The 14,409-nt window shown below is 35.9% G+C and overlaps 1 protein-coding gene across 5 annotated transcripts in view; it reads left to right on the forward strand.

Moving 5' to 3' along the window:
- RABGAP1 (RAB GTPase activating protein 1) overlaps positions 1–14,409 on the forward strand; it is a 155,861-nt gene that overhangs the window by 20,414 nt on the left and 121,038 nt on the right. For 4 of the 5 annotated variants that reach the window (XM_076009019.1, XM_012771822.3, XM_012771823.2 and 1 more), the window contains one exon: positions 2,396–2,595. The exons of the other annotated variant lie outside the window; for it this stretch is intronic. In XM_076009019.1, the coding sequence (XP_075865134.1) occupies positions 2,446–2,595 (150 nt within the window). In that variant the 5' untranslated portion in view covers positions 2,396–2,445. The remainder of the gene's footprint in view (positions 1–2,395; positions 2,596–14,409) is intronic. 5 annotated transcript variants of the gene reach the window in all.

Raw genomic sequence — 14,409 nt, forward strand, 5'->3', positions numbered from 1 at the left:
GGCTCCCTCTTCACTTCTGTCCGCAGAGGCCAGAGAAAACAAGTCTTGTGTGATTTTTCCTGTATTACTTAGTGTTCTGATAAACTTCATTCTTGCTGAGTGATTCAGTTACTTGCAGTTGCCAAAACAAACAATAAAGTATGTTATAAAGTGTATTTTCCTATCACCTTCTCAAAGAAAATAGGTGGAACTTTGAGCCTGCCAAATCTTCTCAATTCCATAGTGTAAATACCGAAGTAGTTTTGTAAATACCGAATACTATAGAGTATTATAAAAAGTTGTTAGTGTCTCTGAGATCATAGCTTTAGAACATTTTCCCAAGTCCTTTGCTGTCCTACTGTTAATCACATTTTAAAAGATGGACAAAAGATTTAATTAAGCATGAAAACCCCTCGTAAAGTACAAGTTCTAAAATAAAGACTTCTTCGCCATCACCTTAGTTCCCACTTAAGTAAAAGAGAAAAAATAATTTTTTTTTTTTTACAAATTTAATCCTTAAAAAAGTTTAAAAAAAAAAAAAAAAGACTTCCTCACCCAATGCTGAATGTTTTGGGACAGGGCACAAAGTTGTGGCATTAGAAAGCCATCATAATCTAAAGGGAAGTCATAAATAACTGGGTTTAATTTTTGACTTTGCCTCTAACCAGATTATGTTCAAGTTATACCATCTGTCTAAGCCTTTATTTCCTCATCTGTGAAATATAGATGTGATGATTAAATTAAGGAGGCACTTACCATCAAATTATTAAAACAACATAGATACTATAAAAAAGTCAAATGTAAATACTATGGGAACAGACTGAAGGGAAGCAGTTCATTTGTGAGGTAAGATTGGGCAAGTGGACTGAGAAGACTACTAAGAGAAAGAGATGTAGATTATTAATGAGTTGAGGTTGATCGAGTACAGAAGCAAGGAAACCACACCAGAATGAGGATCCTATGAAGGCAAATACTTGGAGGTATTATAGTATATATCCTTTGCAGAAGTCTTAGCCCCTCTTCCAATGTGTTCCCATAGTTTTCTTTACCCTGAGTCTGTACTTAATAGCCTATACAATTTGCCTTTATTCTCTACTAAGCCATAAACTCTTTTTGGGCAAGGATCTAATTTGTTTATCATAGCTTGCACTTTATACACTAGGCACTCAATATAAGTATTCATTGAATGGCATTAATTTAAACATGTTTCTTTTAATTTTTCAAAAGTACATTTTGAAGTGTTTTTGAATGCCACATTATGTATTTAGATTTGGTCCTATTAAATGTAAACCTGTAATAGCCTCTAAACAGAGAAATTAGTTTAAATAAAAAGCAGAGAGCCGGGCGCGGTGGCTCATGCCTGTAATCCTAGCTCTCTGGGAGGCCGAGGCGGGCGGATTGCTCGAGTTCAGGAGTTCAAAACCAGCCTGAGCAAGAGCAAGACCCCGTCTCTACTATAAATAGAAAAAAATTAATTGGCCAACTAATATATATAGAAAAAATTAGCCGGGCATGGTGGCGCATGCCTGTAGTCCCAGCCACTTGGGAGGCTGAGGCAGAAGGATCGCTTGAGCCCAGGAGTTTGAGGTTGCTGTGAGCTAGGCTGATGCCATGGCACTCATTCTAGCCTAGGCAACAAAGCGAGACTCTGTCTCAAAAAAAAAGCAGAGAGTCCAGGGTTGTAGCCTCAGCTGTGCCATTGACTAAATGACCATACTTCTCTTGAGATTGCTATTTTATTGTTTAACAGTGTTGATGATTTCTAAGTTTTTTTTCCAACTATACTACGCAGAAATTATGTAATTCCTGCTGCCAGCTGATATATATATTGGCCTTTGAGTGGAAGATACTGCTTGACACATGGTATATGTCCAGTACTGGTATATGTCCAGTATATGCTAGACTGACGCCACAATACTCACTCTAGCCTGGGCAACAAAGTGAGACTCTGTCTCAAAAAAAAAAAACTATGTTAGTATTTTAAATACTAACCAATAATGCTAGGAAAACCTTAGTTATTGTGCTTTTCATAATAACTAAGTGTGCTCAATTTCATTTATGTGTACAGCTTTAAAAATTAAAGGGTAGAAAACAAAAGTTTAGTACTTCATTTATTTTCGGAGGCTAAGACTGGAGTTGGCAACATATGCTAAAGAAATCACTATGGATAGGTAGTATTATTCTGAAGGGGATATGTTTTATTTATTTTTTTGACGTCTGAAATGTCTTGGTACTGAATAGCATAAAATTCCCTCATTATCTGGAATAAAAAGCCTAAACTGAAAGTAGTGACAGTCTTAGGAAAATTTTTTGGAAGTATTTTTTTTCAGTTTTTCCATATCTGTTTTGTGAGAATTAGAGCATAATTGAATATCTAGAATTCTATATGAGTATCTTTATGGTTTTTGTTTTTCAGGCATTTTAAAAATATTTAATCATTCATGAGTTGAGCCTCATTCTTGAGTTATGGATGACAAAGCCTCTGTTGGAAAAATCAGTGTCTCCTCAGACTCAGTATCTACTCTTAATAGTGAAGATTTTGTCTTGGTTTCCAGGCAAGGAGATGAGACACCATCTACAAATAATGGAAGTGATGACGAGAAAACAGGACTCAAGGTAAAATTCCCTAACCTTAGTTTGTTTTGCGTAGTTTTGCTAAGCCCATTGCAAAACTTGGCCTTAAAAGGAAAGGGATATGCAGGGAAAGTGAAAACATGGATATGATATACTGTTTTCTATAATGTCAAAGAGTTTTATTTATAGTTATTGAGAAATTTGTATTTGATCTTCGATTCACTTTTCCTAAATCTTCCAGTACCCTTAAGTGTCAAAACTTTTGGTTATAGTATAAACGTTTGTCATTTTAGTATTTTTTTTTTTCACTTTTCCACTGAATTAGAGATGCTTATATCTTTTGGTCCTGGTATATGTAACATATAGGGCACTGGCAGGTCAGCAATGCTATTTATAAACATAAGTTAGGATTATTGAAACAGAACTTTGAATACCTGGCCATTGACCACTTCTTTTTATCTTCTCTCAGCCAGATAAACAACTATTACTACTTTTTCCATATTCTGTTACTCTGCTCTTTATGGATACAAATAAAAACAGATTATCAAAGTTGTCATTTAAAATAGTAATTTTAAAAATATTTCAATTCCTATTTTCCATCTGTTCATTCAACAGATATTTATTAAGAAATGACTATGTGCCAAATACTGTTTTAGATACTGGGGTACAGTGGAGAGCAGCACATGGCAAAGCCCTTGCCCTCTTAGTTTTAATTCTACCGGGGAAACAGACTCTAAGCAAATAAGAAAATAAGTGTGTCAAGTAAATTTCGGTGCTGTGAAGAAAAGGCAGGACACATGGATAAATAGTGAATCACATTGTGATTGTTCTTTGACCTTTAAAAAATTTTGTCAAAAGTTTAAAAACTCTTTCACTCATAAATGTACAAAGGAATAAATGAAAAACATTAAAACTGGCCGGGCACTGTGGATCACAGTAATCCTAGCATTTCCGGAGGCCCAGGTAAAAGGATTGCTTAAGGCCAAGAGATTGAGACTAGCCTGGGCAACATGGTGAGACCCCATCTCTACAAATTTTTTTAAAAAATAGCTGGGCATGGTGGTGGGCATCTGTAGTCCTAGCTCCTTGGGAGGTTGAGGCAGAAGAATCACTTGATCCCAGGAATTTGAGGTTGCAGTGAGCTCTGATCATGCTGCCACACTCCAGCTTGGGTGACAGTGTGAGACACTGTCTCAAGGGGAATAAAACACAGTAAAACTAAAAAAGTAAATAAAGAGTGAATGACAGGTACTATTTTAGAGAAGGTCTTGATATGACATTTGAGGTAAGAGCCAAGTGAAATGAGGAAGAAAGCCATGGAGAAATCTGGGGAAAGAGCATTTAGGAGGGAACTGTGAATACAAAGAGCCTGAGGAGGTTAACCCTTGTTAGGGCAGATATTTGAGAAGAGTGAAGAAAGTGAAAAGTGGTAAGGGATGGGATCAAGTGATGGGCAAGAGGTGGATCTTATACTTTGTGGAGCTAAGCAGGAAACTTGGACCTTATAAGAAAAAATATGAAAGGAATTTTTGGAGAGGTTTGAGTGGGACCATGATCTAATTTACATTTTTAAGAGCTCACTGCCTGAGAGGGACTTCCAGGACGAGAGTATGTCCTACTCCCCAAGCAAAACTGGTGACAATTATTAAAACATTAAGGTCTCCGGAAGTGTTCTGAAGGAAATATACCAAATGAAGAAACATTTATTCAAGGAAATTTACTAAAATTTGGTAAGAACAGCAAGAATCTGTTATTTGTTCTGAGACCCATTCCTTCCTTCCCCTATCCCAGCTGAGTGAGATGGTAAGTCTACTCCAGATTGGTGTAGTCAAGAAGACAAGACTCCCTCCCCCCAAGCTCACAGTCTGGGCTATCATCTGGGGGAGGAGGAGAACATAGCATTTCTCATCCTGCCTCTAGCTGCCTGTTGCTGACCAAGTGTGACTGAGAGTAGGGGTTTCCCTTTTTCTGCCCAGCCTCTGCTCTTGGGACAGAGGCTCAACTTTGGGCACAGCAACTAAAGCTATGGTGTCACTCAATGAGAAGTGTGCCATTGTCCCCACTTCCAGTTCCAAAGCCATGGCTCAGAGATTTTGCCTGTGGGGAAAAGCTGGCCATAAAACATAGTTCTGATCTCTTCACAAAGACATAGACTTCATTTACAAGAAAGTGTAAAGAAGTTTAAGCCTAAAATTACTGTCAAAAGCAATGGATGTTGTAGTGAAAGGTAATTAGGTGATTGGTAGATTCATTGGACACTTAACCTTAGCTGTAGACCTCCTACTTTACCTGTGGAAACCCTGGAAAGACTTAAGTTGGGAAGAGACCATCAGGGGTCAAAACAAATCTCAGCCATTGACCTCTGGAATTTTCCCTTTAGAAAACCCCAGATTTGAATCCTTTAGTCTTTGGAGTAGTTTATGGTCCAGTGCATTGTTGAAATTAGTAGAGCAATCAGCCAACAATTAGTGGCACTTAACAGCTGGGTAGGTCAGAGAAAAAGAGAGTCAGAGAGCACCCTGCCAAAACCATTCTCATCTCAGGGTAACTGTGGGCAATTCCAGGTCTGAGCCCCCTGAGGAGCAACATCAGAGGCTTACCACTGGAATTTACTAAAATAACCTAGCCAGTCACTCATTAAACAAGCTAAGCATTAACACAAGTTTTGAAGTGGGGAGACCAGTACCCAGAGTTTGTACAACTTTTCTAAAATGTCTAGTTTCTAACCAAAAATTGTGAGACATGCTGGGAAAAAAAAACAAAAAATGACCCATATACCCCACCCCCCGAAAAAGCAGGCAACAGATACTGCTATTCAGAGTGACCAGTTGGATTTAACATACAAAGCCTTCAAAGTAGCTATTATGAATATGTTTAATAAACTAAAGGAAATCATGCTTAAGGGAAAATATGATGACAGTGTCACATCAAATAGTGAATAATGAGACAAATTATTTTTTAAAAAAAACAAATGGAAATTCTGGAATTGCAAAGCACAATAACTAAAAAACTCACTAGAGGGGCACAACTGTACACCTCAGCTGGCCAAAGAAAGAATTAATGAACTTGACAATAGATCGGTAGAAATTACCCAAGAACGTAAAAAAGAATGGAAAAAAATAGAGCCTTAGAGAAATATGAATCACTATTAAGTGCACCAAATACACTCATAATATGAGCATCAGAAGGAGAGGAGATAGTGAAATGATCAGAAAAAATATTCAAAGTAATAACTGAAAACATCCCAAATTTATTGAAAAACAATAATCTACATAGCATACCCAGGAAGTGCAAATTCCAAATAGAATAAATGAAGAGAGATCCACAACGAAGCATATCTGGTAAAAAATACTGAAAGCCAAAAACAAGGAAAAAATCTTGAGAGCAGCAAGAGATAAATGACTCATTACTTACAAGCGAACCCTAGTAAGAGTATGGCTAACTTCTCAGCAAAAACAATGGAGGCAAGAAGCCAGTGGGATAACATTCAGAGTGTTCAAAGTGTTTAAAAAAAAAAAAATCCAGTTAGCCAGCTATTTTATGTTCAGCAAAACTATCCAAAACTGAAAGTGAAATAAAGACATTCTGAGATATATAAAAACTGAGATAATTTGTTGCTAGCAGACCCGCCCTACATGAAATATTAATACTAAGGAAGTTCTTCAGGCTGAAACTAAGTGACTCCAAACAATAATTTTTGTTTGCCAATAACAGGAAAAAGGAGATAGGAACGGAAATGTATTTGGGCTAAGGAAATGACTCAATGTTCACACGAACTCAAATTCACAGAACAAATGAAGAGAATCAGAATTAATAAGGAGATTAATATAACAAAAGCTATAAATATGTTTGCTTGCTTTTCTCAACTTCTTTAAATGTGCTTATAAAATTACACAAAGCAATAATTGTAACAGTGTATCATTGAACTTACAACATTTATAGATGTAATATGAATAACTATCACAAAAGGGGAAAAGGAAATAGAGCTGTATATGAATAATTTTCCATATCTCAATGGAATTAAGTTAGCATAAATCAGAAGCTGATTTGATAAATTAAGATGTATTGTGTAAGTCTGAGCCCCCTGAGGAAGTGTAAGTTCCTAGGGCAACTACTAAGGATATAAATAAAAACACATATGTATGGAAAAAAATCATTGAAGAAATGTAAATGCTATATTAGAAAATATTTGCTAAGTGTAAAAGAAAACAGTATAATAGGAATAGAGGAACAAAAAAGATATGAGAAATAAGAAACAAGCAGTAAAATGGCAAACCTAAATCCAACTATATCAGTAATAACATCAAATGTGAATGAGTTAAGCAATATAATCAAAAGGGCAGGTATTGTCAGACTGAATTAAACACCCAACTATATGCTGTCTATGGGTGACACTTTAGATTTAAAGATACAAATAGATCTAAAATAAAAGCATAGAAAAAGACATACCATGCAAAGAGCAGTCACAAAGCCAGAGTGGCTATTTTGATATTAGACAAAATAAACTTTAAAACAAAAAATGTTACTAGAAACATAAAGGGACATTTTGCTTATTTGTTTTTAAGACACAGGGTCATGCTCTGTCACCCAGGCTAGAGTGCAATGATGTGATCATAGCTCACTCCTCCTTGAATTCCTGGACTCAAGGGCTCCTCCAGCATTAGCCTCCCAAGTAGCTAGGACTACAGGCATTTGCCACCATTCCTGGCTGATTTTCTTTCTGTTTTTGTAGAGACAGGGTCTCACTATGTTGCCCAGGCAGGTCTTGAGCTCCTGGCTCTAGTGATCCTTCTACCTTAGCCTCCCAAAATGCTGGGATTACAGGCGTGAGCCACAGTGCCTTGTCTAAAAAGTGACACTTTATATTCTTACAAGGGTCAGTCTATCCTGAAGATCTAACAATTTTGTACCTAATGACAGCACCGAATTGCATGAAGCAAAAACGGATGTAAATGAAGAGAGAAAAAGACAATTCAACAATAATTGTTAAAGATTACTATACTCGGCTTTCCATAGTACATGGAAAACCTAGGCAGATCAATAAGGAAACAGAAGTCTTGAACAACACTGTTGACCAACTAGATTTAACGTATGTCTGTAGAACGCTGTACCCAACAATAGCAGAATATATATTCTCAAGTGTACTCAAAGTATTAATCCAACCACAAGGGAATGAAACTAGAAATCAATAACAGAAGTAAAATAGAAAATTCAGAAATATGGGGAAATTAAACAACTCCTAAATAAGTCAAAGAAGAAATCAAAAAGGAAATTAGAAAATGCTTTGAGATGAATGAAAATGAGGACACAATATACTAAAACTTAAGGGATTCAGCTCAAACAGTTTTTATAGGGAAACTTATAGCTGTAAGTGCCTATCTTAAGAAGAAGAAAGATCCAAAATCAATATCCTAACCTTCTACCATAAGACATTGGTAAAAGAAGGTCACACTAAACCTAAAACAGAAGAAAGGAAATAAAAGATAAGAGCAGAAATTAGTAAAATAGAGTATAGAAAAGCAGTAGAGAAAATCAGTGAAACAAAAAGCTGATTCTTTGAAAAGATCAATGAAAGTGACTAACATTTAAGTAGATTGACCAAGATAAAAAAAAATACTTGTTACAATCAGAAATGAAAGAGAAATTATACTGACTTTAAATAAAAAGAATTATAAAGGAATACTACAAACAGTTGCATGCTGTTAAGTTAAATAACTCAGATAAAATGGATACATTTCTAGAAAGACATTTACAAAACTGATAAAATAGTCTGAATAGACCTATAACAAAGAAATTGAATTGGTAATCAAAAAAGTATCCTAAATAAAAGCCCAGGCCTAGAAAACTTCACTGCTAAATTCTACCAGATATTTAAACAGGAATTACTATTCATTCTGTACAAACTCTCCCTAAAGACAGAATAGCAGGGAATACTCTTTAATTTATTCCATGAGAATAGTATTATCCCAATACCAAAATCAGACAAAGACATCACCGGGAAAGTATACACCAATATCTTTTATGAATATGGATATAAAAATCCTTGACGAAATATTAGCAAGTGAATTCAGTTAGTATATAAATATAAAAAGAATTACTTATCATGACTAAGTGGGCTTTATCCTAGGAATGAATGTAAGGTTAGTTTAACTTCTGAAATTTATTAACGTAATGTACCATATCAATAGAATAAAAAACAAAAACCACATGATTATATCAATAGATGAAGAAAAAGCATTTGACAAAATTCAACACCTTTTTGTGAACAAATGAATCAAACAAAAATATTCAAACCAGGAATGGAATGAAACTTAACTTGATAAACGTCATTTACAAAAAACCCACAGCTAAAATCTTGCTTGATGACCAGGATGTCTGCATTCACCACCTCTGTTGAACATTGTACTGGTGGTTATAGCCAGGGCAGTTAGGATAAAAAAATAAATAAAAGGCATGCCGATTGGAAAGAAGTAGTAAAAACTAATTCTATTTGCAAATGACATGATCTTGTATATGGGAAATCCACTAAAGCTATTAGAACTAATAAGTTCAGCAAGATTGCAAGATACAAGATTGAAATACAAAAAAATCAATTGTATTTCATGCAATGAACATCATACAATGAATCAATGGATATCATAAAATAATAAATTCTATTTATAGTAGCATAAAAAAGAACATACTTGGTAATTAACAAAAAAGTGCAATTTTTACTTTGAAAATTGCAAAACATTGTTGAAAGAAATTAAGGAAGATCTAAATGAAAAGATATCCTATTTTCATGGATGAAAAGACTTAATATTATTAAGATGGCGGTACTCCCCAAATTGATCTACACATTCAGCACAGTCCTTATCAGAATCTCAGGTAACACTTTGAAGAAGTTGACAAGCTGATTCTAAAATGATTAGGAAATTGCAAAAGAACCCTGAATGACTGACATAATCTTGAAAATGAAGAGCAAAGTTAGACAATTCACACTTTTTGATTCAAAACTTACTACAAAGTGGTGGTAATCAAAATAATATGTTACTGATTTAAGGGTAGACGTAGAGATCATTGGAATTTCAGAGCCCAGAAATCATTTCTCTGCTCACCTAATTTAGGCAAGGGAATTAAGACCATGCAATGATGACACAGTGCTGGGGCAACTGGATAGTCACATGCAAAAGGATGAAACTGGGCTTTTTACCTCACACCATTTATAAAAATTGATTCAAAATGGATTAAAGACCTAAATGTAAGAGTGAAAACTGTGTAACTCTTAGAGGAAAACTGATTTAACAGCGGATTTTTACATATGACATTAAAAGCACAAGCAACAAAGAAACATAATTGGACTACATAAACGTTTTGTAAAATACTTTATAAGACACCAGTCCCTAAACTTTTTTGCACCAGGGACTGGTTTCATGGAAGACAATTTTTCCACAGACCAGGGGCGGGGAAGATGTAGCTTAGGTGGTGATGCTAGCAATGGGAAACTGATGTAAATATAAATGAAACTTATGCTCACTTCCCTGCCGCTCACCACTTGCTGTGTGGCTTGGTTCCTAACAGGCAACCAGTACCAGTCTTTGGCCCATGGGTTGGGGACCACAGTAATAAGGTACTTGTATCTTGAATATATAAAAAACTAAACCAAAGTGTCCATCAACTGCTGAATGGATAAACAAAATATAGATACTGTGGAATACTATTCAGCCATAAAAAGGAATGAAATACTGATATATGCTACAACATAGCTAAACCTTGAGAGTATCATGCTAAATGACATGCCAGTCACAAAAGACCACAAATTATATAATTTCATTAATATGAAATATTCAGAATAAGAAAATCTTTAGACAAAATAAATAATGGTTGCCTAGGGCTGGGAGGTATTAGGGGAATAGAGAGGTATGATACCTAAATGTGTATCGTGCTTCTTTTTAAAGTGATGAAAATGTTTTAAAATTTACTTTGGTAGTGGTTGCAAATATACTTAAAACTATTGAATATATTCCTTAAATGAGTGAATTGTATGATCTTATGAATACTATCTCAATAATAAATCTTTTAAAGAATAGCTGGCATAAAGAGGCAAGAGTAATAGCAAGGAGAGCAAGGGTAAATGTGCTCTGATTCAGGATGTTTTGAAGGTAGGACTCATTGGCATTACTATGGGTAAATTAGATATAGGGTATCAGGCAAAGAGAAAAGTAGGCGTTCCTAGATTTTGACCTAGGCTGTTTAGGTAATTGGTAATAGTGCCATTTGCTGAGATGGGGGGGGGAAAAAGGAAGACCAGGATCGGGGCAGGGGCATATGCTAAATTTGAGATGACTATGAGACGTCTATTGGGAGATGTCAGGTAGTTAGTTGGATGTATGAGACTAATGCTCAGGAAAAGTGGCTGGTATCAACAGTATGTACATGTTATTTAAAGCTATAGGATTTGATGAGATTGCCGGTAGTGTGAAGTAGGTATTGAAGAGATGAGTGGTAAGAATTGGTCCTTGGAGTACTTCAATATTTAAAGATTGAGATGAAGAGAAACCAGCAGAGAAGAGTGAGAAGAAATGACTAGTGAGATATAAGGAAAATTAGGAGAGTAGAAAGCCTTGGAAGACAAGTGAAGAAAGTGTTTCAAGAAAGCAGGAGTAATCAGGTATGTCCGATTCTGCTAAGAGGTTGATTTAGATGGTGACTGAAAAATGACATGATAGAGGCCGTGGGCACCCTCAAGAAGAGTGTTTTTGTTTTGGGAGAGATTGGAGCATTAGCAGGATTAATGTGGATTGTGTAGTAAATGGGAGGTGAGAAGGAAGTGGCAATAAATAAAGACAACTCTCAAGAACTTTTGCTGTAAAAGGGGAGAGAAATTGAGTGGTAGTTGCAAGGGGATATGGATTCCAGTGAGTGGTTTTAGGACATTTATGAATTTATAGGAATTATTCAGTAAAGAGGATACATTACTAGTACAAAAGAATAATTTATTTTTTTTTTTTGAGACAGAGTCTCACTTTGTTGCCCAGGCTAGAGTGAGTGCTGTGGCGTCAGCCTCTAGCTCACAGCAACCTCAAACTCCTGGGCTCAAGCAATCCTCCTGCCTGAGCCTCCCAAGCAGCTGGGACTACAGGCATGTGCCACCATGCCCGGCTAATTTTTTGTATATATATTTTTAGTTGGTCAATTAATTTCTTTCTATTTTTTTTAGTAGAGATGGGGTCTCGCTCAGGCTGGTTTCGAACTCCTGACCTCGAGCAGTCCGCCCACCTCGGCCTCCCAGAGTGCTAGGATTACAGGCATGAGCCACCACGCCCAGCCAGAATAAAATTTTTGATTAGGGAAAAGGACTCCCTGTGTATAAGTAGAAGAGTTAGTTTAGGAATAGCTTCTGTGCTAGGAAGTGAGATAGATAGCATGCACAAACAAATAAAGTAGCCTTCTCTCCTTTGGATTTCTCCCGTTTGAAAGTTTTCTTGTAAACTTTTGAAGTAACTCTTTGACTTATTCTTCTTGTTTCTAATTTGATGAGCCATTTATGGTCCACGGTAAGGTCTCTCCTGGTAAGGTCTCTCCCGAGGGTCTTCTTTCTTGGTCTCTCATTTATCAAGTACTTCTTTCTTGGTCTCTCATTTATCTTGTTTACCAGAAAGAGATACTTGTACTACAGTCATGCACCAAATAATGGCATTTCAGTCAATGAAGAACTACATACACAATGGTGGTCCCATAAGGTTATAATACCGTACTTTTACTATACCTTTTCTATGTTTAGATATGTTTAAATACACAAATACTTACCATTGTGTTACAGGTGCTTACAGTATTTAGGACAGTAACATTCTGTACAGGTTTGTAGCTTAAGAGCAATAGGCTATACCATATAGCCTAGGTGTATAGTAGGCTATACATGAGGATTGTGTAAATATACTCTATGATATTAGCACAGTGATGAAATCGCCTACTGACATATTCCTCAAGATGTATCACCATGGTTAAGCCATGCATGACTGTATTTTGTAGACAAGGAAATTGAGAAACATGTTCTCCCAGTTTAAAATGTTTCCTCTCTATATTTCTGTGTAATTTCAGTACATCTATTCATTATATAGGATGATTATATATAGAACTGCTAAGTGAAAAAGTAGTAAGATTATTTTTAAATTTGTAGATCTGTCATCAGAGAAGTTATAATAGTATTACTGAAGATGTCTTGCTCAGTGGTGCTCACTCATTTTTTGAAACCTTGTTTGTTGTCTCAGCTTCTAGTAGAGGGACCAACAAAATGATTTTAAAAAGAAACAAAAGATTTGTAGAGCATCTTGTTTGCTGTTTCAGTGTGATATAATATGAAATTTAATAAATTCCAAGAATTTCAGGGGTTTTTCTTTATTTTTGTGTTGTTGCTAAAATTTATGCTTGGAACATAAACATAAGAGTAGAACCATAAGCCAGGTACAATAGCTTATGCCTGTAGTTCCAGCTACTTGGGAGGCTGAAGCAGGAGGATGAATTGAGGTCAGGAGTTTGAGGCTGCAGTGCTCAATGATCACATCTGTGAATAGTCACTACATTCCAGCATGGAAAACATAGTGAGACCCTATCCCTAAAAACAAACAAACCGAAGTAGAACCATGCACTGGGTTTATTTTATTTAATTTTTTATTTTGGCGTATTGTGGGGGTACAAATGTTTAGGCTATGTATATTGACCTTGCCCCACCCAAGTCAGAGCTTCAAGCATGTCCATCCCCCAGACGGTGAGCACCATACCCATTAGGTGTGTATATACCCATCCCCCATGCATTGGGTTTAGAAAACACATTTTAAAAGTCTGTCGGTCTTCCACCCCACAAATTCCAATTGAGTGTTTTGTTGAACATTCATTTGATGGTTAGTAATCTACCACAGGATAAGAGCTCCAGTTTTGGAAATATGGTGACCTAGACAGCCTAAAAATGTCCCAATATAAAATAATTAGGAAAGCTGGGTGAAATATAACACAAACTCTTTCACTTGTTTAGCTGTATTCCTAAGAAAAGTAATGCAAATCTTTAAGGAACAAAAACAAAGAACTGAAAGTTGAAACTATATTTATGAGGTGACACTGGGGCTACACTGGGGAATTTGCTGCTCTTTATAACCATGATGCTTGGATTTTGATAGCTAAGTTGAACAAGAGATAAGGCCTCAGGTTTGAGAGAAAGCAACTTTGGAACTGAGATTTCCTCATAAAAGCATCCTCAGGGGCTATATCCTAACTAAAAGGCTGAGGGGGAGGTGGAATCTGCCTATAGTTACAGGAAGAAAATAAGGAAGCTTGTATTTCATAGCTTAGACACTGGTTTAGAGGGAAGTCTTATTGAGAATTTGTGCCCATAACCTTACTTTCATGTATGTTTGGGGTTTACATTTACACTATCTGCATATTCCTTGGCTGGTATCATAATTGGGGCACCTTATAGAAGCAGTTGCGAAACTACTCTGGAGGAACATACTTGCCACCAAGGCTCTGTGGTATTCCCGCAGATAACCCTGAAAAAGAAGAGCACACAATCCAGAGTTTACAAATATGTACAAAGGACGATTCACTATGTGCAAGTCAGCAAACCCCAGCAGGATTGAATCCCACTGGAACTCCTCGGGCATTAGAATTATTAGGAAAAACCTTTAAGGTAAATTCGATTAAAATAATTAAAGACTTAGAAGTTTGAAAACATTAGAAAAGAAAAAAATTATCAAAAAAATAAAAGATTAAGAAAACTAAAAATAGAATTTCTACAGTGAAATTTATAGCTAGTGAAATTAAAAGTACAGCAGATGTGTCACAGCAAATTACTTACACATGGCATAAAGAGAGAATCAAATG

The sequence above is a fragment of the Microcebus murinus genome, chromosome 12 (assembly GCF_040939455.1).
Source record: "Microcebus murinus isolate Inina chromosome 12, M.murinus_Inina_mat1.0, whole genome shotgun sequence".
Classification (NCBI taxonomy): Eukaryota; Metazoa; Chordata; class Mammalia; order Primates; family Cheirogaleidae; genus Microcebus; species Microcebus murinus.